General features: G+C 41.4%; 2 protein-coding genes across 5 annotated transcripts in view; both read left to right on the forward strand.

The window, feature by feature from the left end:
- The window catches only part of LOC123997052 (guanine nucleotide-binding protein subunit alpha-11-like), an 84,607-nt gene extending 71,125 nt beyond the window's left edge, over positions 1–13,482 (forward strand). For all 3 annotated transcript variants that reach the window (XM_046301021.1, XM_046301023.1, XM_046301022.1), the window contains 3 exons: positions 345–474; positions 3,464–3,617; positions 8,787–13,482. In XM_046301021.1, the coding sequence (XP_046156977.1) occupies positions 345–474; positions 3,464–3,617; positions 8,787–8,977 (475 nt within the window). In that variant the 3' untranslated portion in view covers positions 8,978–13,482. The remainder of the gene's footprint in view (positions 1–344; positions 475–3,463; positions 3,618–8,786) is intronic.
- Positions 13,483–13,977: 495 nt separating this feature from the next.
- Positions 13,978–23,988, forward strand: part of LOC123997054 (TLE family member 5-like) — a 39,330-nt gene continuing 29,319 nt past the window's right edge. Inside the window, exon 1 of one of the 2 annotated variants that reach the window (XM_046301024.1) lies at positions 13,978–14,933. In XM_046301024.1, the coding sequence (XP_046156980.1) occupies positions 14,907–14,933 (27 nt within the window). In that variant the 5' untranslated portion in view covers positions 13,978–14,906. The remainder of the gene's footprint in view (positions 14,934–23,988) is intronic. The other variant, XM_046301025.1, reaches the window with a different exon arrangement.

Raw genomic sequence — 23,988 nt, forward strand, 5'->3', positions numbered from 1 at the left:
TTTTCCAAATAGCCGTGTGTTTGAATGCTTCTTTGCACGGTTGTTTTTTTGCATTATAAGTGCTGTTCTCAACTGTACCTAAAATGCAACAATCCTTTTAATTCCCTGATATCCATTATATGTTTGCTTTGTATGACAGTTAGCCATCCTCATTGCTAGATGTTGGGCATTATGAATCCTAAAAGATAACAGGACTAACCTAGTCTCCTTTACTTTGACCAATTGATTTAGTTCGATGCCGTAGTTACCACCAATTTCTTTTTTTACATGGCATCAAAGCCTGAATTTAGCCTAATTTTGTATAATTTTCTGCCCTTCATCTCTCCATCCTCCTGTCCAATCAGGATGGTGGATGTAGGGGGTCAGAGGTCAGAGAGGAGGAAGTGGATCCACTGCTTTGAGAACGTCACGTCCATCATGTTCCTGGTGGCCCTCAGCGAGTATGACCAGGTCTTGGTGGAGTCTGACAATGAGGTGAGCGCACACACACACTACTTTAATGATAATTTTTTAATTCTGGAAGTGTCTGGCTATGTTGATACAGCATCTCAAGAGGGACAAACAGTAATATTGCTGCTTTTTTCTCGTCATCAAGCAAATGTATTTTAAGGTAGTATGAGAGCACAGAGGTTCACTTCGCCTAGCAGAGTTCTGATGAGAGCAAAACAAACCTACAGTACCAGTCAAAAGTTTTGAGACACCTACACATTCCAGGGTTTTTCGTTATTCTACAATGTAGAAAATAGTAAAGAAATAATAATAATATTATAGTAAAGAAAAACGTTAGGACGTCAAAACTATGAAATAACACATATGGAATCATGTAGTAACCAAAAAAGTGTTAAACAAATCAAAATATATTTTAGATTCTTCAAGAAGCCACCCTTTGCCTTTATGACAGCTTTGCACACTCTTAGCATTCTCTCAACCAGCTTCACCTAGAATGCTTTTCCAACAGTCTTGAAGGATTTCCCACATATGCTGAGCACCATCTCAATTGGGTTGAGGTTGGGTGATTGTGGAGGCCAGGTCATCTGATGCAGCACTCCTTCACTCTCTTGGTCAAATAGCCCTTACACAGCCTGGAAGTGTGTTGGGTCATTGTCCTGTTGAAAAACAAATGAGTTTAGTGGGACTATTTGAAAAACCATCAGACAAAAGGACAGCACTGGTCTAATGTCTATTACTTGTGTTTCTTGGCCCAAGCAAGTCTCTTCTTCTTATTGGTGTCCTTTAGTTGTGATTTCTTTGCAGAAATTCAACCATGAAGGCCTGATTCACCCAGTCTCCTTCGAACAGTTGATGTGACTGTTGCTTGAATTCTGTGAAGCATTTATTTGGGCTGCAATTTCTGAGGCTGGTAACTCTAATGAACTTATCCTTTGCAGCAGAGGTAATTCTGGGTCTTCCTTTCCTGTGGCGGTCCTCATGAGAGCCAGTTTCATCATAGTATTTGATGGTTTTTGTGACCGCACTTGAAGAAACTTTAAAAGTTCTTGAAATTTTCCAGATTGACTGACCATGTCTCAAAGTAATGATGGACTGTCGTTTCTCTTTGCTTATTTTCGCTGGTCTTGCCATAACATGGACTTTTACCAAATAGGGCTATCTTCTGTATTCCCATCCCTACCTTGTCACAACACAACTGATTGGCTCAAACGCATTAAGAAAGGAAGAAAAATTCCACAAATAAACTTTTAACAAGGCACACCAGTTTATTGAAATGCATTCCAGGTGACTACCTCATGAAGCTAGTTGAGAGAATGCCAAGAGTGTGCAAAGCTGTCATCAAGACAAAGGGTGGCTACTTAGTAGAAACTCAAATTCAAAATATATTTTGATTTAACACATGATTCCATATGTGTTATTTCAAAGTTTTGATGTCTTCACTATTATTCTACAATGTAGAAAATAGAAAAACTATGATATGATCAGGCTGTTTAGTCGTCGGAGGGAGCTGGTTTGGAACAACAAACGAGTTTCATACAGCAATGAGCTATATTGCCAGGCAGAGCAAAGCGGAGTATCAGGTAGGGTAGAGACATCTACACCCTCGTGCTCTGCTCTCAACACTGGATCTACCTGATCTGACAGTAAACATGTCACAGGTGTAGCAGAGCAGGCCCCTCCTCCTTCCACATAGACTGGATGCGTTTCTCTGCTAGGGAGAATGTGATTAAATAATGGCGCCAAAGATCTGCTCTCACAGACTTAAACTCACACATTTTACACAGAGTTAACCCTAAGATGCACATTACTCCACCAATTATGCATTTTTCAACTCCATATTTCTTGAACTTTTTGGAGAATGGGGGGTGGGGGTAATAAATCTAATCGCCACCCCACCTTTATTTGTTATAAATGACACCTATAGTGTAGTATTCATTGTCACTAGTGGAGTTTAGATCTGAAGGATTGCCATAGAAATGTACCTGGCTAAAAGGTGAGCCACTTTCATGGTACCGGTTATCCAAAGTTGAGTTCAAAGTTGACCAAAGGTCAAGGTGGAATAATGGAATAATGGTCTGGGGCTGTTTTTCATGGTTCGGGATAGGCCCCTCAGTTTCAGTGAAGGGATATATTAACGCTGCAGCATAAAAGGGAAGGCCCTTTCCTGTTTTAGCATGACAATGCCCCCGTGCACAAAGAGAGGTCCATGCAGAAACGGTTTATTGAGATTGATGTGAAAGAACTTGACTGGCCTGCACAGAGCCCTGACCTCAACCCTATCGAACACCATTGGGATTCATTGCAAGCCAGGCCTAATCGCCCAACATCAGTGGCCAACCTCACTAATGTTCTTGTGGCTGAATGAAAGCAAGTCCCCCGCATCAACTTTCCAACATCTAGTGGAAACCCTTACCAGAGGATTGGGGGCTGTTATAGCAGCAAATGGGGGACCAACTTCGTATTAATGCCCATGATTTTGGAATGAGACGTTCGACGAGCACATACTTTTGGTCGGGTAGTGTATGCGCTCATAAATTACATCAAAAAAGCATCCATATGTGGATTCTGGATACTGAAATGGTGGTATGCAGGGCAGTTGTGTTGCACATTTTCACAATGAAAAAAATGCTAGGTCACGCTTAAATAATTTCTCTGACAGAAGAATTGTTTCTTCATAGGAAAATGTAATTTACTGTCAAGTTTTAGGGCCAATGGATGACATTGGAAGGAATAAATTGGTTGATTTTAGAGAAACAAAATGCTAATGATTAGCATATTTTCAAATGCTTTTGCATGACGTAGAAGAAAAACATGTGTATGTTTTTAATTAAAAACCTGTCTGATTGGTCTCATTTATCATGTTCAGTATTTGTCCACACATTTTTATAAAACAAGTAAAAGGCCCTCATTGTGCAAAAGTGTAGGTTCTAGAGGTTGTACATATGTTAAAATGTTCTGACCGTTCCCCTTTTCTGTCTGTCCTGATCCCTCTCCCCTTCCTTTTCTTTGCCAGAATCGGATGGAGGAGAGTAAGGCTTTGTTCCGGACCATCATCACATATCCCTGGTTCCAGAACTCCTCAGTCATCCTGTTCCTCAACAAGAAGGACCTCTTAGAGGAGAAGATAATCTACTCCCACCTGGTCGACTACTTCCCTGAGTTTGATGGTAAACTACTCTAACTTTATCCTATTTACTAACTCGCTGCACTGGCCAATGTGGGCATGTCCAGTACCATGGCAGTTAGTAAGGCAAATTGTCAAATGTAATGCATATTATAGTAATTTCTTTATTGTAACATTGTTAATTTAAAAACATTTTTAAGTCTTTAGGTAAGGTGGCATGAACATGTGCCTGAATGTTTTTGTTTTTTTGTTAGCAGATAGGGACACCATGTGGCTAGACAATGAACTGCAATGCAGTACAAATTCACACGATCTATTAACCAAATGGGTAGAACATGCTTTACATTCTATAATTATTTTTTGCATATAAGTAATGGCAGGTAATCCAAGAAAGAAAACAATGTAGACTGTCAGTGCGATGCAGAAAAACTTCAGTAAGCTATTTATAGGTAATATATACAGAGACTACATGTAGAAATGGGCAGATAAGCCTATGGTACACTACATTACCGAAAGTATGTGGACACCGGCTAGTCAAACTATAACAGCCTCCACTCTCCTGGATGGCTTGTTTCCATTCAGCCACGAGCATTAGTGAGGTCAGGCTCTGATGTTGGGCGATTAGGCCTGGCTCACAGTCAGCATTCCAATTAATCCAAAAGGTATTTGATGGGGCTGAGGTCAGGGCTTTGTGCAGGCAAGTCAAGTTCTTCCACACCGATCTGGACAAACCATTTCTGTATGGATCTCGCTTTGTGCATGGGGGCATTGTCATGCTGAAACAGGAAAGGGCTTCCCCAAAATGTTGCCACAAATTTGGAAGCACAGAATCATCTAGAATATCATTGTATGCTATAGCGTTAAGATTTCCCTTCACTGGAACTACGGGGCCTAGCCCGAAACATGACAGACAGACCCAGATAATTGTTCCTCCTTCACCAAACTTTACTGTTGGCACTATGCATTTGGGCAGGTAGCTTTCTCCTGGCATCCGCCAAATCCAGATTCGTCCGTCGGACTGCCAGATGGTGAACTGTGATTCATTGCTCAAGAGAAAGCATTTCCACTGCTCCAGAGTCCAATGGCGGAGAGCTTTACCACGCCCCAGGTGACGCTTGGCATTGCGCATGGTGAAATTGGGCTTGTGTGCGGCCATGGAAACCCATTTCATGAAGTTCCAGACTAACAGTTCTTGTGCTGATGTTGCTTCCAGAGGCAGTTTGGAACTCAGTAGTGAGTGTTGCAACTGAAGACAGACGATTTTTACGCACTTCAGCACATCTGCAGTCCCATTCTGTGAGCTTGTGTGACCTACCACTTCGTGGCTGAGCCGTTGTTGCTCCTAGACATGTCCCCTTCACAATAACAGCACTAACAGTTGATTGGGGCAGCTCTAGCAGGGCAAAAATTGAACAAACTGACTTGTTGTAAAGGTGGCATTCTATGACGTTGAAAGTCACTGAGCTCTTCAGTAAGGCCTGGAGATTGCATGACTTTATGCATGCTTTTATATACCTGTCAGCTGCAACGGGTGTGACTGTTATATCCGAATCCACTCATTTGAAGGGGTGTCCACACACGGTTGTATATATAGTGTATTTAACTGCTATTGAGCGCAAGCAAAAAATAAACTAATTGCAAAGACAGGCAATCCAACTCATAAAGTTATACAAGTATAGGTAGTAGTTACCTAATGTCATTTGTGTTTGGACATTTACAAGCAAATGTGAACAAGAGACATGAACAAAGTTTTGACATATGCTTGTCTGAAGGAAGAACTGGCTCTGGAGCAGCATGTGTACACGCTGTGAACTGTGTAGAGTCTGGAGTCGCTAGGTCAGCGGACCTAGTTCCTCCGAGAAGAGGGGGGAGGAGCTGACTGAGGGGCCCAAAAATAACCCTGCGACGAAATCAAGATAGCAGTGACAGCTGTACAGAACTCCTCTAAAGGGCTTTGACTTCTCAAACACGGTAGAAAGCTAACACTACATGATGGCCCATCTCCTTATTAATTCAGCCACTCACTTAGATAACTAGCAAGTTAAACCAAATACACAGCTGGACTCACCAGCTCCTGCTTTCTCCCGTTGTGCTATTTACAAACACTCATGTGACTGGCTCATCTGTTCTGGGGAACTACGGTAAGCTTCAAATAAGTAGGTTGGATGGTATTGAAAAACCATCCTGTGGCTATTTCCAAATACCCTGGTATATGGTGTATCGCCCAAGCCTACCACAAAGGGGTTTATCAATGACGGTTTCACTCCAATGATTGTGTAGGACTTTTATTTTGTTGGCCTGGGGAGTATTGGATACTTCCGTTTTTTCTTGGTTGGAGCAGTATGTCTCTGTGTGAATAAAGCACTATTGTATGCTGATTTTATGACATTTTGGTATTTATTGGGATCCGCATTAGCCGCTGCAAAAGCATCAGCTACTCTTCCTGGTGTCCACATGACATAATACATATTATAGAAAGTGATTAGTCAATGACTGAAATACATACATTTAAACAGTCACACATAAACTACATATCGGTACATACACACAATATCTAGGTCGAATACATAGTACATTGGAAATTACAATACAAGACAGATAAAATGACTGTCTCTTCACAGTCCCCTTTGTGCAGCAAGGTATTCTTTTATCTGTCTTTTGAAACTGTTTTTATTGCTACCTAGCGTTACTTGAGTTGAAGTCATGGCTCTATTTAATATTGTACGTTTACAAGCCTCTGCTCTGAATCTGGGGAGTGTGAAGAGACTTTTGGTTGCATGTCTTGTGTTGTACCGATGAGTGTCCGAACTGTGTGCCAACTGTTGAATAGACAGTTCTGGATCTTCAACACATCAATACCACCTCGCACAAAGACCAATAGTGATGCAGTCAATCTCTTCTCAACTTTGAGCCAGGAGAGATTGATATGCATGTTACTGAAACTTCCCGTCCGTGTGTACATCTAAGTGAGATAAATGCTGATTTGTTCTAGACCAACTGCAATTTACCTATGTCCTCCTTTGCCGCACTGGACCAACTGGGCAGTAGTCTAGGTGTGACAAAACTAGGGCCTGTAGGACCTATCTGGTCGATTTGAGATGTCAAGAAGGCAGAGCAACGCCCTATAATGGACATATCTCTTTCCATTTTAGCAGCATTGAGCCTGTTTTGACCATGGCAGCTTGCTATCTAGGGTTACACCCAGCAGTTTAGTCTCCTCAACTTGCTCAATAGCCACATTATTCAGATCTAAATTAGGTTTAGCATTGAGCGAGTGAATAGTCAAACATTATGCTTATAATTTGAGAGATTTAGCATCAACCTATTGCTAGTTACCCATTCTAAAACTGACTGGAGCTCTATATTAAGTGTCTCAATTATTTATTTGACTGTTGCAGCCGACATGTATACTGTTGAGTCGTCAGCATACATAGACACACAGGCTTTATTCAAGGTCAGTGGAAGGTCATTTGTAAAAACAGATAAAGATGGCCCTGACCGACTGCCCTGCGTATACCACACTCGACTAAATTTGCATGAGATAGGCTTCCATTGACGAAAACCCTCTGCCTTCTTTTAGATGCGTAACTCTCAATCCATAAGGCACAGGATGCAAATCCATAACACCTAAGTTTTTTCAGCAATAGTTTATGATCAATGACATTTTGACTGTGACCTCTCTCCGTAAACCTTATTTCATGTCATTGGCTTTTTCAAATAACTAACTTCTGTCCGAGCACGGTCTCCTGAGACAAGCAAACTGCCCGACATGGAGATTGTCTTGTGTGCTCGGGTGGTAGCTGGTAACCAATAGTAATGTGTTCGGTTTATTTTCTATAAATCAAATCAAAGTTTATTGGTCACTACCTGTCCACAGCATCAGTATGTCGTCTATGTACTTGTACCAACCCATGGCTTTCGGTAGGAAAGGGTTGACTTGGGGGTCGAACACTATCTTTCGAAAGCATAGCAGCACCAGTTGCAAGTCCTTTTCATTTAAGGTAGAAGTCCTGTTCAAACATTTTGGTAGATGTTGATATATAGTCATTCAACATCAAAGGAGACCAGAGTGACGACGTGTGTATTGTGTGGGTGCTATTGCAGGTAAGATAAGGTCAGACGATTCTCTCACATCGGAGGGGGGAGGTATTTATGGTTTGACGCAGTAGTCCACAAATTGTGACGGGTTCCAAAGGGGAGTAATTGCCTAACACTATCAGTCGTCCCGGGATTCATATATTTTTTGGGTGTATCTTAGGAACTGTGTAGATTACCGGCGTGGCACTGTTTTTATGCACCAACAGTCTGTTCTCTTTTGGTGATTTCATCCGAAAGCAGTTTTGTGGGGTTTGCAGTAAGTCTCTTATAGAATATCTGATAGTTCCGTTGCCTGAGTATTTCAGTCTTATAGACAGATTAGTCTTGTACTGTAACAGCCACTCCCTTGTCCGCTGGGTGGATTACTATAGAGATGTCATTCTGGAGATTAAGAGCTTGTTTCTCAGAGTGAGTAAAGTTGTTCCATATAGCCTTGTTTTTCCATGTTCCACAGACTTTATTTGATAACCCTTATTATGTGCATCTTTGCGTTTTACGCATCAGTGCATAAGCTGCCTTTCACGCACGCTATTTAAATAGACCCTCTTTTTACGCACTAACTTTGTATTTATTCTTGTGCACTATTATTCATGTTGCCTTTATATATTGACATGATAACATTGTACGTATTTTGTATATGGTTTACATTGTCCCCACCTCTATTTGTAGAGAAGTCAGCTTCCGTCCACATTGCTTCCTGAAGAATAGTATTCGAAGCGTGTTGCAGTAGTGCATCCTGATATTATACATCATAGGCTGATCTGTCCCTTTCTATACATATTGTCTGTAAATAGTTAGCTGAAGTTTTACTGCATTGTACTTGATTTTCTTTCTTGGATTTAAATCACTTACCTTTTGAGATCAAGTGTAATGTCTCTTCCATTCAATTTGAAATGCCATGTGTGTTTGCCGGTAGAACAGGGACCCAGTGATGTGTACCCATTGCGTGTGTGTGTGTGTGTGTGTGTGTGTGTGTGTGTGTGTGTGTGTGTGTGTGTGTGTGTGTGTGTGTGTGTGTGTGTGTGTGTGTGTGTGTGTGTGTGTGTGTGTGTGTGTGTGTGTGTGTGTGTGTGTGTGTGTGTGTGTGTGCATTCACCCATGTGTGTACCCCCAGGTCCACAGAGAGACGCCCAGGCGGGCCGGGAGTTTATCCTGAAGATGTTTGTGGACTTGAACCCGGACAGCGACAAGATCATCTACTCCCACTTCACCTGCGCCACGGACACCGAGAACATCCGCTTTGTGTTCGCGGCTGTCAAAGACACCATCCTGCAGCTCAACCTCAAAGAGTACAACTTGGTTTGAGAGAGAAGTTGAGCGAGAGAGAGACCTGCAGCCCACGCACAGCAGAGTGCACATCTATACACCAACAAATTAAACAGTACACAGTTCTGCACTAAAATACGCATGTGAACACATGCACCAATATAAATACACACACACTCTTAATAGATCCCAGGCTCTATCCACCCATGGCCCCAACATCCTCCTGCTCCTTGTCTATGGTTTAATTGGGTGTGTTTTTTCAGTTCCAGTCACCCCCCCATTCCTCTCTTCCTATTGCAGCCCATGCCCCTCCTGATGACACACACACACACACATCTGCTCCAAGGCTGTCATGACCTGCCTGGGTGGTTGACAGGTCTCATTTGTCATCTGATGTGGCTCAGGCCTCTGGGTCACCCCTCTTAAAGGAGCGGGGGGGTAGAGGTCTGTTTTGATTTGGTGGCTTGTGTGCTGGTGTGATTTAAAGGAAGGAAAGCTGAGGTTTTGGAGAACAGGAAAAAGCTTGGTGTCATCGTCCCCCCTTCACCTCTGCCTACAGGGTAGGAGTGGGGCTGGGGACCCACCAGTCTGTAGGGGGGTTGTGGATAACTGCATAGAATTGAATCAGAGCAGGGGCAGGTGGTGCTGAGGTGTGTTGGGAAGCTCTACTCTACATGGTATTTTGAGGTGTGTGGAAAAACACACACCTCCCCCAGACTGGAAGACACCTTGCACTGTTGAATGTAAAAAGTGTGTGTAATACAAGCAAGAGGATGCTCACACACAGACAGAGCAAGGGTGGGAGAGATTAAGTAAATTGATCTGTGTATATTAAGAATGGTTTTAGTTTATTGATTACTACAATTGCTACTACTGCTTTCCAGCTAACTTAAGTCACAAGTTGGTCCTCCACACACAATGTCAGTGCAGCTTCTTTTTGAAAAGGCATTGGATATTTGTTTCCTATTTGGCCAATATTTTGAGAAACAGTAGTGATTATTAAGAGTAAATAAAATAAAAAATATTTGTTTAATTTATGGACCAGATCTCTAGATGTTGTTGGTCTGACTTTTCCTCCCTGCTTCCATCCAGGTGTCTCCATCAGATGGGGAGGGGGAGGGTTCATACTGCTGTAAAAACATGTTTCGTCTGCAAGTCATCTACCTTTCGTTAGAGACTTCATACTTTGTTGCAGTTCTGTTCCGTTTCAATTTTGAAATGCTTGAGAAGATGAATTTCTATTTAGGGTTGGCGCTTTATGCAAATAGTAAAATAAAAGACACTGATCAGTGGTTGAAGTTTTAACTGGTCCATGCTTGCATTTTTTTTAAATCTAAGATTTTTGTTTGGTTTTCTTTTTTATCCCATATCTTATCTCTTGCTTGGTTAGAGTTCTTAAGATTCCATAGCTAACAATGTCAATAGATTTGCTATTTTGTTTTCGCAACATAATTCAGGTGAGTTTTCATTACTAGGTCTACTACTAGCAAAGTTGACAGAATGAAAAGACTATATGGATGATATAGTGCCAGGGAGCCAGATGGAAGGTTATTGCCACAGGTTCAGAGTGCGAACTGTCCAGGGACACCAGTTAGCATTGAAGGATGACTTCTGCTGGATATTTGCCTGTAAACTTTTAACAGCCTGTTTGGGCCCAGAGCAGAGCCTAGTAAAACCACAAGGTGATGGGGGTCTCACAGTTGCCTGTCTCAGCCAGTCTTCAGTGTGCTCTTCCTTTTCCACCTGCCACTCTTGTCACGAATCATGTCTTCTTCAGCGTGACTTTACTCCATTGTTGTGGGTAGATTTGCATCCCCTGCTAATCATGTTTCTATGCTTCACCTTTTGTACACTAAGAATGACCATGACTGGGATTGGACAGGGGTATTTTGTAGAAAGACGTTTGATTGCCACAGTGCTATTTGCACTCCAAAGAGCTTTGGGTTAGAATGGTCAGGTGAAACTTAACAGAAAAACTTTAGTTTTGACAGACATGACAAACTTGTTGTTCATATCTTGTATGTTTGGTGCCAAGTATTTCTCATTATACATGGCAAGTAATTACCCTGCTAAGTTATCTGTGCTCTGTTTAAGCTCTAGCTGTGCATTTCCAAGTATATTGAACCTAGGGATGTTTTGGGTATATCCTGAGTATACTCTTCAGTCCCCTTTACTAATATGTCCACTGTATACTAGTCTGGCTGAAAGATCCAACTTTTACCTTCCCTATACGTTGCCTCATAACATAAACACCAGGGTTGGTGTAACTATTGGACATTTCTATAAAAAATATATATATTTTGGAAAAGTTGTCACATTTCTTTTTAAAACAGCACATTTATATATTTACAACATTTATACACATAAAAACAGCATTTGAATATTACATTTCAATTTGTTAAAAAGTACATGTTGAACAATAGAAACCATGAATAAAAGTACTTTTCCTTGTAAAAACATAAAATTCTGTAAATGATTTAACAATGTAACCATTTTTAAGACATGAAAACATGTTAAGTCACTTTGTTAAAAGGCAGTTTTCGGTCCTTTGGACAGGAACGTTGTGAGTCCTTATCAAACTCGCCTCCTCCTAAAAATGTTGCTTTTACTGGAGGTAGAAAGTATTACGTTACAAAAGTTTTAAACATGTTGGACATTTTGTAATGCCTTGTCATTTGGCCAAGCCACGGGTGGATGCATTTGAAGGCCTTTCTTTGTTAATTAATTTTCCCACAGCCAATACTTTATATACCACATTATTTGTGAAGTGTCCGTACAAAGCAGAAATATGAATGCTTCCTGTGCAACTGCAGATGAGGCTTTTGACTTAGACATTTAAAAATTTGACTTTAGTTCGTGATTGCATTTGCCATGATCTTGTTGAGATTGTGGGCAAGTTGTCAGTTCTCCCAGGAGTACGAAGGTCTCTTGTCAGAGCATGCTGGACTGAGATGTTGCCTCTGGTGCTTTAGATCTCCACCAACACGGCAGCTTGTTTTTTAATTGTTTTAGTGGTTACAGCTTCTCTGCTGCTCTTACCTCAAGAAGCACAGTCATCCCCTTTTTGACCTGTGGTTTACTTGCATAGGTAGAGTAGGGTTTAGTTCTTCTCATGCTGGGCTCTTTTCATGCGTGTAACCCCCCAGTAAGTGATTGTGCTTTTCTTTTGTTTCATTATACTCTATTTCCTGTAAGCATCTGCATCAGCTTGTGGTCCAGTGGGTTTGAGGTGTATGATGTGCTGTGTGGTTGCTCAGCCCCCCCCACAAAAAAGGTCCAGTGCAGGCCTCCCTCCCTCCCTGCTGTTTCTAAACATGGGCATAGAGTCAGTGTGTCGGTTTACACAAAGTACCCTGGTTTTCACCACATGGACTATGGACAGTGTGTTGTATGTAGCTCAGTGTTATGTCTACCCTGTATAGCACACTAATTGAATGTCACAATAACTAGTAAGAGAACACGTAAGAGAAGTACCGTCAGCATTAAAACCAGCACTGTGGGGTTTGTTGAAGGGATACACTACTAGAAGCAAGTTCGTGCCATAGACTGAATAGCATTATATACAAACAGTTGCGACCACTCTTCCAGACAGTTTCCCTTGAAATAAGCCTGTTATACTTCAGCTTTATTTATTGTAATACTTTGCCAAGTGAAGGTACCGAAAGGGCAATATACTATAGCAGTTGGATTAATCGGTGAATTAATTAATATAGTGTTGTTTTAGAATGTCAGCTGTTCTCTCCCCTTACTTGATCTATTATATTTTATTTCTTCCGGGTCAATGCACTGAACCTGCTCTGCAGCAATGGGACTGCCTGCATTCATGCAACTTACAAGCACGTTTGTCGGTACTATGAGATGTGTGTACACTTTTGATGGTTAATGCTTTTGCTTGAGATCGATACTGATGTGATTGATGCATAGAAATACTAAAAGCTATCTTTGCATCTTTTTGTTTCTTTTGTAAGTCAGATGTTACCTGAACACTTGTATTTAGGACCACTTAATATGATAGATTTTTTAAATAAGAGGTTAAATAAACTTTGTCTAGTGGTGTGTAAATTGAAAGTAATGTATTTTATTTTCTAAGTATAACAAATGTAAATTATGTACAATGAGTGTGCCAATCCCCATTCTTTGTAGAGCCAGACTCTAAACAAGTGCCAATGTGAAAAATCATAAAAAGGACCTATGTATTTCATGGTCAAATTTTTAAAACAAACACTAAGTACGTGATTAAGATAAGAAAATGGACAACTTTACTCTGTATTTTGGATTAATGATGAACTTTGGCTTTTAAATGTCATTTTAATTGCATGTGTTGGGGGTGGAAGGGGAGGAAATGGTATTAATGCAAAGCCCTTCAGAAAAGGGTCCTAATGGTTATTGATTTACAGTATTTTAGCCATATTTCTCTTTTGTATGTTTCATTTCAACCACTGTTGCCTGAACCTCATTCAAACATGAAAATGATTTTCATAGCCTTCTCCTTCAAAGAAAAATTCTCTGTTTTCAATTGGAATAAAATGTGTTCCTATACTCTATGCTAGTGTTGTCTTTATTATGAACAATTTCCGAATGAGCTTTTGATACATAGCCTATGTAGCGCCTACAGTATGATGTTAAAGATTTGAACAAATAGGAATCCAGAAAACATACACTTGATGCATTTTCTTATATGATTGACATTTGTTAATACCACTGCTCAGTGGGAAACGACAAACAGACAAATTTAACTACTCTACTAATTTTAAGTGGTATTTTGGTGTTCACTTTATGTTCCCTTCCACGAGGGGCGCTAGTTCTTTAGCCTTCCAATGGGGTGATTTTTGGGCATGTTCAGAAGTGAAACGTTGTAGAAAGTTTCAGATAGAAATACATTTTCTAGAACGCTGTTCCAATTGACAAAGGGAGAATCTCAATTACTTACTCTCGCGTCCTCTCTCCTCGCCGCCTCAAACCCCATTGGAGGAGAAAGGGGTTGGACCTCTGGCTTGCTCATTCGATGAGTTTTGAAGAGGCTCGGATAGAGGACGCGAGGAGGATTCAATTGAGATTCTCCCATAGAATATGATTTGTTCTGTGCGTTCGAGTTCTACGTTGGGCGTTTTGTAACGTCGCACCTTGCCCCAGGAATGGAATGTCTTCAGCCTCGCAACTGCCATACATTGACTGTTCTGCTAGGGCTCTGCAAGATACTGAAGCTGAGCGAGTGTATCATTTAAAGTTTCCTACGCGATTTGTTATTGTAATGATTAACGCGTAAATAGTTGTATTGCGACAACTGTTTACTCGTACTACTTGGTATTTTTTTGGTTGTTGTGAAGAAACGGTGAGGATTCAACTTCAGCGAATCCGGAGGTCCATTTTGTTATTTTTGCGAACCAAGCTGTTTTTTCCACTGAAGCTTTTATGGTGTTAGCGGACATAGAGCTCGTTGGCTTTGTTGCGTTTGCTAAAATACACGGCGAATGAAGATTGAACAAAATAAACCACGACAAGACATCAATAGGTGTTAGCTATATGCATATTATATTTAGCTAGTACGTAAGCTAACGTGACCTAGCTAGTTACTACAGGCTGAAAGCTAGCAACAGTGATGATTCATTTTGAGCGACAGCCTTTGAAGAATTAAGCGAGGACCGTTCAAATGGTTGAGGTTTGTAGCTAGTTCATCAACAAAGAGAGAACGAAATTAAATCAGGTGACAAATAACGTTAGGCTACCTCTGTCGAAAGATCTACACCTGGACAAACATATCATATTATAGTTAGCTAACGCCAACTGCATCACCAATTTTGGGACAAGAGCTAACTAGCTATCTGGTCAGCTCGTGCGATTCTTGGCTAGATTCAAGCTTGCAAATACGGACAAAGAGGACCAACGTAAGCAAATATTTTTGTGTCAGCATTTAGAATCTTCCTCATTCATCGCATTTGGAAAGGAAAACAATAAACAAGGAATTGACATGATGTTTCCACAATCCAGACATTCAGTAAGTGGGTTTAATTTAATATTCAGACGCACTTGCAGTTTTTTTTAGGATTATTTTCTGCACTGAACTTGTTTGTATGCGCGTGCAAGTTACATTGTATCACGCTAGGTATATACAAGGAGCAAGACCGTTACTTTGTATTATATCAAAGGTTTTTGACATGACAAGTGTTTTTATGTCCTCGGCATGTCACTACACCAAGAGAAGAGGATTGTCAAATGTCGTTTCAGCTCTGAATTAAACACCCCCCCTGGGGTAATTTGATTACCAAACCAGATAGTTACTCATGCGTAACCACCAGCGTTCCTTATTTTGCCTATTTACTTGTGCTCACACATTTGCATACCTATGTTAAATGGGATTTCACAGGTTGTTCTTTTACACTAATTCATAATCATGCTCATATCCAGGTTTTTGCATCAAACATCAGTGAAACAATTCCAAGAGTAGTTCTGTTCAGTACAGAATCAACATGATTTGCATTGTAAATTAATTTGGATTGCAAGCCAGATGGGTAATGTAACTAGAGAGAAGGGCTTCTATGCTTGTGTCTAAAGTAAAATAGCCAAACAAAGTCATGCATGCAGTGGAGAGGTGACTTGCACAGGGAGCCCCAGATTATGACATTGAAGAAGTTGGGACTCTGCAGGGATGGTACAGGTACTACTTTCCCAACTGTCTTATTTCGACCTTGAAATCAACCTCAGATTTGCTTTTGAGATGCTGGGTGAGAGCTTATCAACTTTCCCCAAAAGTTCTCATTGACTTGCACAAAAGTGCCTTCCATAGCAACATTCAAGGATTAACAAGCCCTTCATTTTACCCTCTGAGGGAGACTTGGTTCGTGTCCAATGTTGATTAAATTTCAGAAAACAGAACTGCCAGTAACCTATAATTTGATGTTAGTTCCTTTGACAATGACTGATGTCTACGTGATTCTCTTGGCCAGGGGTGGGAAACTAGTCCTTGGGGGCCGGAGTGGTGTCGCACTTTTTCCTCATCCCTAGCAAACACAGCTGACTTAAACGGAACAAAAATATAAATGCAACATACAATAATTTCACTTTACCAAGTTACAGTTCGTATAAGGAAATAAGTCATTGAAATAAATGCGTTGGGCCATAATCTGTGGATTTCGGATAGATGAATATCTGTATTCACAGTTGTTGGTCACATAGCTTTAAAAAAATAGGTGCATGGATCAGAAAACAATTCAGTATCTGGTGTGACCATTTGCCTCATGCAGTGCAACACATCTCCTTCACATGTAGTTTGTCAGGCTGTTGATTGTAGTAGCCTGTGGAATGTTGTCCCATTCCTCTTTTAATGGCTGTGCGAAGTTGCTGGATATCATTGGGAACTGGAACACGCTGTTGTACATTTCAATCCAGAGCATCCCAAACATGCTTCATGGGTGACATATCTGAGTGTGCAGGCCATGGAAGAACTGGGACATTTTCAGCTTCCAGGAATTGTGTACAGATCTTTGCAATGTGGGGCCATGCATTATCATGCTGAAACATGAGGTGATCGCGGTGGATGAATAGCACTGCAATGGGCCTCTGGATCTTGTCCCGGTATCTCTGTGCTTTCAAATTGCCATGGATAAAATGGAATTTTGTTCGTTGTCTGTAGCCTTTACCCCACCGCCACCATGGGGCACTCTGTTCACAATGTTGACATCAGCAAACCGCTCGCCCACACGACGCCATACATGTGGTCTGCTGTTGTGAGGCCAATTGGCTGTACTGCCAAATTCTCAAAAATTATGTTGGAGGCAGCTTATGATAGAGAAGTGAATATTCCTGCAGTCAGCATGCCAATTTATTGGCCCCAGCACAAGGTGCACCTGTGTAATGATCATGCTATTTCATCAGTTTCTTGATATGCTGCACCTGTCAAGTGGATATATCTTGGCAAAGGAGAAATGTGTGCACAATTTGTGAGAAATAAGCTTTTTGTGTGTATGGAACATTTCTGGGATATTTTATTTCATCTCGTAACATGGGACCAACACTTTACATGTTGCGTTTTATATTTTTATTCTGCATTTGCATTCTAAACTGAAGATCATGAATAGTTGATTATTGGAGTCGGGTGTGTTAGCTGGGGCAAAAGTATACCTCCATTAAGGCCCAATGAGGACTGGATTTACCCATCCCTGCTCTTGACAATAAAATACATAAGTGAAGTGTCCATCTACCGGAGTATCCAGAATAATAATGAAGGGTAGAGCTGGTACTGGCTTGTGATTCATGGCCTGCAACCCAAATGTAGCAGGTCCATGTTGTTCCTTGACGTTGGTAATGGAACACATATTTGCTAGCATGAAAACAAGTAACTCTGGTGGTCGGGTGCCTTTGATGACTGGAACAGGCCATCATCCAGTTTATTTCCCAAATCCCAAGTATCCATGGTAACAAACTTTTGTCTATGGAAAACGCAGGCTCTCTCCCCATGGTCACACAACTGACACATTTGTCTATTCATTTAGGTAAAAAATAAACACTGCAGTAAACATCCATTTTTTTAAATGTTCACATCACTCGTGCTAAACTGAGCTCAAATATAACTGAAAATGAAAGCTTTGGAATAAAATGTAGGTAAACACAATTTTATTTATTTAACCAGGTGGGCCAGTTGAGAAGTTCTTTGCAGGACTATTATGTTGCCACGGTGCACTTGCTCCATATCAGCGATTTGTCGTCGCCAGTTCTAACACAGAAGGGGTAAGGGTTGTTTCCTCAGGCTAGAGCCTGTATGTCCCATGACATGAATGGTGTGCCTTTTTGCATCAGTCAGTGCAGCCACGGCATGCAGCTCTGTTCTGAGGCTGGCGTTGCCTGCGAGGACCGCTCCTGCCACTTCACACCTCATCAGTGTGCAGAGGAGAAGTGAAGAGCTTGTAATTGTGTGAGATCTTACTGGCTCCCCATCGCACTCTCCAGAATCCTTCCGCTGACTGAGTTAGACTCTGCATTAGAGTTCACCCTGATTACAGTTGGTGGGTTGTCTCCCCAATGTCTCTCACCCTCATCAGGAGTGGAACAGCTTGTGTGATAGGCCTGCAACCCAAAGCTATCTTCTATAATGAAAATAAATACCCATGCTAGCCTACTACGTACTTAAACGGTATACTATGGACTCAACTTTTTATACTATGTAGCACAGTACCGTTTTGATAAAAAAGAAGCCATGCAGTAGCTCCTCCCGACTGGCTGAGTAGGTGGGGCAGGCCGAGGTGTGGCTGAATTTTTCCAAATTCAAGAGACATGCATCGCATTAACCAGCCTGATAATGGCCCATTTTCCAATTCGATTAATTGCTCTAAACTCTGAATAGAATGAGAATTCTAGGCCTAATCAGGCTGGTTATAGGCAGACTATCACATTCAACCTATACCATAGCCCATCTGCTATTTTTTAAAAACGACTGAAGATAGAACAGATCATTTGGTTCATTTTCAACATTTATTAGTGAAACCAAAGCGCTGTAACATAAATTAAATCAAATAGCCTAATACACACACCTTAACTTTTCAAATGTTCAAATCAAAGGCTGTTGCACAGGAACATGGACAGTCGAGTCCATCGCAAATTCAGAACTGCTCGACAACAACAATACACTAAAGCACTGATCATTGGGAACAAGATCAGAATGACGGCTACGGCTTGATACATTAATTAAATAGGTAGCCTGCAAACTAAAACAATCCATATGTTCAAATCAGAAGGCCTGATTTAACATGCCATTAATAACGCATCCACATCCTGAGTACCTGTTACCGACACATTCAAAAATTAAGATTGTTTAGTATTTAGTTCAAAAGCTCTAAGGCCATGAGAACAAACGCTTTTCAATGAGAACAGAAATCCACTTTGGGTTAAAAAATAATAATTAAACACTTATTTTCAAAGATGTTGCCTACGATGCAATACTTGTGATCATTGTAAGGAGAACAAAAACTACTTGCCGCATATTTGAACCACACATTCAGCATCTTTCCAATATAAGTGGCCTAGTGTTGGCTACTTGAAGAGAACTAGGGCCTATCACGCGCAGCCCACCTCTTCCAATGCATCGTGGGAAAGTGTGCATTGAATTCTACCAGATGGCAGAAATTAGTTTAACTTTCTGACATTTGAACCATACTCGATTTAAAACATTTTTAAAAATCATACACTATTAAACATTTTCGCATACTGATAATGCATCATGCACTATTGCGTTGTTTCCTGCAATTCATTAATTTCGGAAGGGCATCCCTATATCTAATTGATCAGCTGTTGTCATTTTAAAGTATACTCTTTTCAAAATGTCGCGTACTATTAAACTTTTTTGCATACTCAAACGGCTTACTATTTTAGGACACAAGTATGGGTATTCGGATACGACCACTGACTTCTACCCTCATAACAAACTGGTGTGAAACAGAGCTTCCAATAAATATCACATATATTGAACAAACATATAAATGTAACATGCACAATTTCCCCCCATTTTTTAAATTTATTTTTACTGAGTTACAGTTCAGAAAAGAAAATCAGTCAGTTGAAATAAATTATTTAGGCCTTAATCTATGGATTTCACAAGTTTTTCCCCACAAAAAGGCTTATTATAGACAGAAATACTCCTCAGCACCCCCCTCCTACTATCCCGCAGGTAGAGATCCTAAGCTGGTGGTCTGCGGTTGTGATGCTGGTTAGATATACTGCCAAATTCTCTAAAATGACGTTGGAGGTAGCGAAATCGACATGAAATGCTCTGGCAAAATGTCTGTTGGACATTTCTGCAGTCAACATGACAAGTGCATGCTCCCTCAACTTGAGACATTTGTGACAAAACTGCATATTTTAGTTGCCTTATTGTTGTCCCCAGCACAAGGTGCACCTGTGTAATGTTCATGCTGTTTAATCAACTTCTTGATATGCCACACCTGTCAGGTGTATGGATTGTCTTGGCAAAGTAGAAATGCTCAATAACAAGGATGTAAACTTTTTTTTTTGCGTATGGAACATTTCTGTGATCTTTTATTTCAGTTCGTGAAACATGGGTCCAACACTGTACATGTTGCGCTTTGTATATTTGCATTTGTTGATTTAGCTAATAAATCAATGTAAAAAATAATTCTGGGATTCCATCCACTTTTCTGCAATTCCAATGACCCTAGGTTGGAGAAGATGCCTTGGTGCTGTAGCTAGCCAGTCATCTCTGATGTGGTGCACTGGCGTTCAGTCACCTTTACCAAGGTGAGAACCTGGCCATTTGTCACTTGTTTTCCCCCCCTAATCCAATTCAGTGCCCTTATGCTACTTGATTGGAGTATTAAGACCCAATCACAGGATTTAAAAACGTGGATTATGGATTTAGTGCGACGCTTTGTGAGACCAACAGCAGTTGGTTCACCCTTGGAGCATAAGTAGTTAATGTTGCACCTCCACTCTGTGCTGCTGAAGCCCTCCTCAAATCAAACTGAACAGTGCTGCTGGCTGGGCTGCCACAGGCCCTGTGGTTGGAAATATGTGACAGCTATAGATATGACTGTCAGAGATTAGAACCGTCATGATGGAAGACTTAAACTGGAGCCTGACAGCGGAGATGGATCTCTCAAACTCACCCGGTTCAGAAATGCCTCAAAGGTGATTTAGCTCGGAGTGCTTAAAGCAGAGTGTTTCACCTTATATATTTTTGTAACTAGCCTAGTATATTCCATGTTATCATGGTAAATAAATTAAATTGAAGTTATTTTGCCTTCATCCCCCATGCAATTAAGGTGTTGTAATTGTAATGGATTTAAGAAACTGAATGTGCGTAGGATTCTTGCAGGAGTGTAGCAGTTACAGAACTATCACTCATCTTTCAAACCCCTGTTACCAGTGACAACGACAGATGTTAGACCCAGGTGTATTTGCATACATTTGGTTGTAACACAGATAAACAAATGGCAGATGATGGATTGTTGACAGATGACCCGGGGAAAAGATTAACACCATTCAAATAATGAATATGCAAATTTTTCCTAAAGAGCTCAGTCACTATAGTGGGTCAGTAGAATCCGTTGGTTTAAGTGAAGAAATCTTCATTTGGAAGTGGCTGCAGTCTGACCCAGATGTTTGCATTTACCATATTGTTTGGAGCCTGTTTAATCCTACAAAGCAGTTTCTGCTGTAAATAGGACCCACAGAACAGCGTGTAGCCGACACTGCTAAATGTAGTAGTATGGGAGTAAAATCTCACAAACCTATTGGCTGTGACTCACAAGTTTGCATGAGCACACACACACACACGCACATGTTCCCTGCTTGCTGCCCTTTATCATGCATTTCCTCCCAGATTTGATGTAGTGGTGGGAGGGATGGAAGGGAAGAGGGTGCACAGGCATTATTAAGCCCACTTGAATTAACAGAACAGCCCCCAGCCTTTTCTCTAAAGCCTCCAGCTGGGGGAACTTAATCCCCATGGTCCCCTGTCTCGCCCATTAAACAAACTCCCTCCCACCCCTGCTCAATCGCTCTGTTACTCACACAGTGCACCACAAGCACACAGAGTGAACACACAAGGGCACCCTCTTCACCTGTCTCTAGCCAAAGCTGACATCCACTCGTCAATGCAGTAATGATTGCACACATATTTAAATTAACTCAAGGTTGCCTATGTCTTTCACACTTTCCCATACACAACGTCAATAACAAGGGTACAGACACTTCTACAAATAACACCGTTTATGCACGCATACACACAAATGTGTGGCCTCGGGTCTTATCTGCTTTTTGTTTCTGGGGAACAAATTGAATGTGGGGCTTGACACATACACAGCCAGCAGATGTCTGGGTCGTTAAGGGCAGAGTCGCTCATTAGCATGACAGAGGGCCCAGAGCACCACCTCCCCCACTCTGCGGGGGGCACAGCTATTGAGGGCAAGCCATGGGTCACAGGTGATATTGATTTTACTGGAGGGCCACTGGCTGATTTTCAAATGACTGTTGGGTTGGGGGATTGGGACAGTCTCCAAGTCCCCATCATAAATACACACATTCTAAGCAGGGAAGGCATACACACCTCCCCTTTATGTCAGTTCATACCTGCCAATTTTGGAAGACTAACACAAAAGATTGGTTCTGCCCTCCAAAAACAATTATTTCACAAATAGCCATTTCAGTAATTGCTGACTAGATGAAATGCGAGGACTAAGGCTAAAGGGTGTTTGAATATTTTACAGATTTTAAGCAATGGAAAAGTAACATTTTTGGTGTTCTGATTTTAGGTCCTGGTTAGAATTCATTACTTCTTAAATCCTCTGAGAAGTGAAAGAACCATAGCCTTGTTGAATGTCTGAAAAGCATTGCTATTGTGCTGCTGAGAGGATTGGTTCTGTTGGTTGTTATTCCAAGACTTGAAGATTGCATGGAGAGACACCTGTTATAGCCTTCCGCTCAGCACCTTTCTGACCACACTCTGTATGAGTGATGATTGTGTGTGGGTGGATTTTATGAGCCTCTGTTTTGTGTTCATAAATTATTGCATGCTTTGTGTGGGTTGGCCTTTTGTCTGTATACATTATTCCCGACGCTGCGAAAACTGTGAGAGAAAAGGACAAAGTGTAGGATGTTGGCAAGAGGGAGAAGCGGAGCATAAGGATGGTGTGTGTGTGTGTGTAGATGTGGTCTGTATGTGGGAGGAGGGAATATGGCGGGGGATTAAGTTTACTACAAGCATAACTCTGTTGATCTATGTGTGTGCACATGGGTGAAGTGGAATTTTCTTTGGAGTAGGGGAACACTTTTTGATAAAATTATATGCTTGCCGGTCCCACTCCCATTCACAAGGGGGCGATGGCAACATGTTTTTGATTTTTTTGTTGTTGATTTTGTGAAAAAGGAAGTATCACCTTCCCTTGCTAGTCGAAGCTAGTGGCAGCCTGGCTAGCTGACGTTGGCCTGGCTAAAAACAGAGCAAGCAAGCTAGCCTTTTTAGATCTCCGTGTGAAATGCTCTGATTTATAATACAAAAATATGCCCTGGTTTGATGTGCTGCTTGTAGATTCATTCCCATATCAGCTAAAAATAGAACGTCATGTTTTGGTCATAGAGTAAAAAAGCACATGGCTAGCAAGTTGCCTATAGCAGGTTTTACCAATTCACAATAAACAAAATACATTTTGGGGTGGATTCTTCTTGTTTGGTTTACTATTTGAACAGTTGCTGAGATTATATTTGGTTATCAATCCAAAATGGGCTACTTTGACGATTAGCCTAGAGATCAGATTAAGGAACCAAGCGACAACACTGCCCCCGCGGCTGCAAAAGGAATGATACTTTTTTACTTTCTGAAAATTCTCCGTATGTTGAATGCCGGAGTCTATTACAAAGGACCTGCCCCCTTTGTGACAAAATAACATTGCAACACTCTGAATCTTGCGTCTGCGTAGAGTTTGTACCAAGCTTTAGAAGTGGAGCGCCAGCTGCATCAGTATTCAGAGGTGGCTGTGTGTGGGTGGGGGGGGCACCCCTGAGCAGCGCGCTGGGCTGGAACAAAGCGTCTCGGCGGGTTTTTTTTTGATTGGCCAACCCCTGTACAGACCCCAGACCTGCCAGAACACAGGCACTGCAGAGCCCAGACAAGAGAATTAGCTGTACTCCCTCCTTTCACACAGGCAGGGCAGGAGGAAGACTGGAGCAACAAAACACCTCATCCTGGAGCTCTTTGAAAACAACAGAGATCTACGGCAGGCAGCCCTCCCAGACTGAGCTGTACATGCCCAGGTGTAGGCTGTGGGTTGGCTGGGTCTAACTAGCCAGCTAGCTACGGTCATTGTTCCACAAATAGGAGTCAGTGCAGAGAAGGGAGCATTTTAGGATGATCTGTTCACTTATTTTGGTTACCAACCAGGGAGTAATCTTAGTACCTCCCTTTTGGACCCATGTAAGTAATAACCTGGGTTTTTACAAGCAGGCATAACCGCACTCTCTGTAATCTCACAGCCTCCTTCACCAGGCCATTATTAATCTCTCCTATGGTTTCCCAAACCCGCAACCCTGTTTCCCAACTCGTGACA

Source organism: Oncorhynchus gorbuscha, linkage group LG15 (assembly GCF_021184085.1).
Source record: "Oncorhynchus gorbuscha isolate QuinsamMale2020 ecotype Even-year linkage group LG15, OgorEven_v1.0, whole genome shotgun sequence".
Classification (NCBI taxonomy): domain Eukaryota; kingdom Metazoa; phylum Chordata; class Actinopteri; order Salmoniformes; family Salmonidae; genus Oncorhynchus; species Oncorhynchus gorbuscha.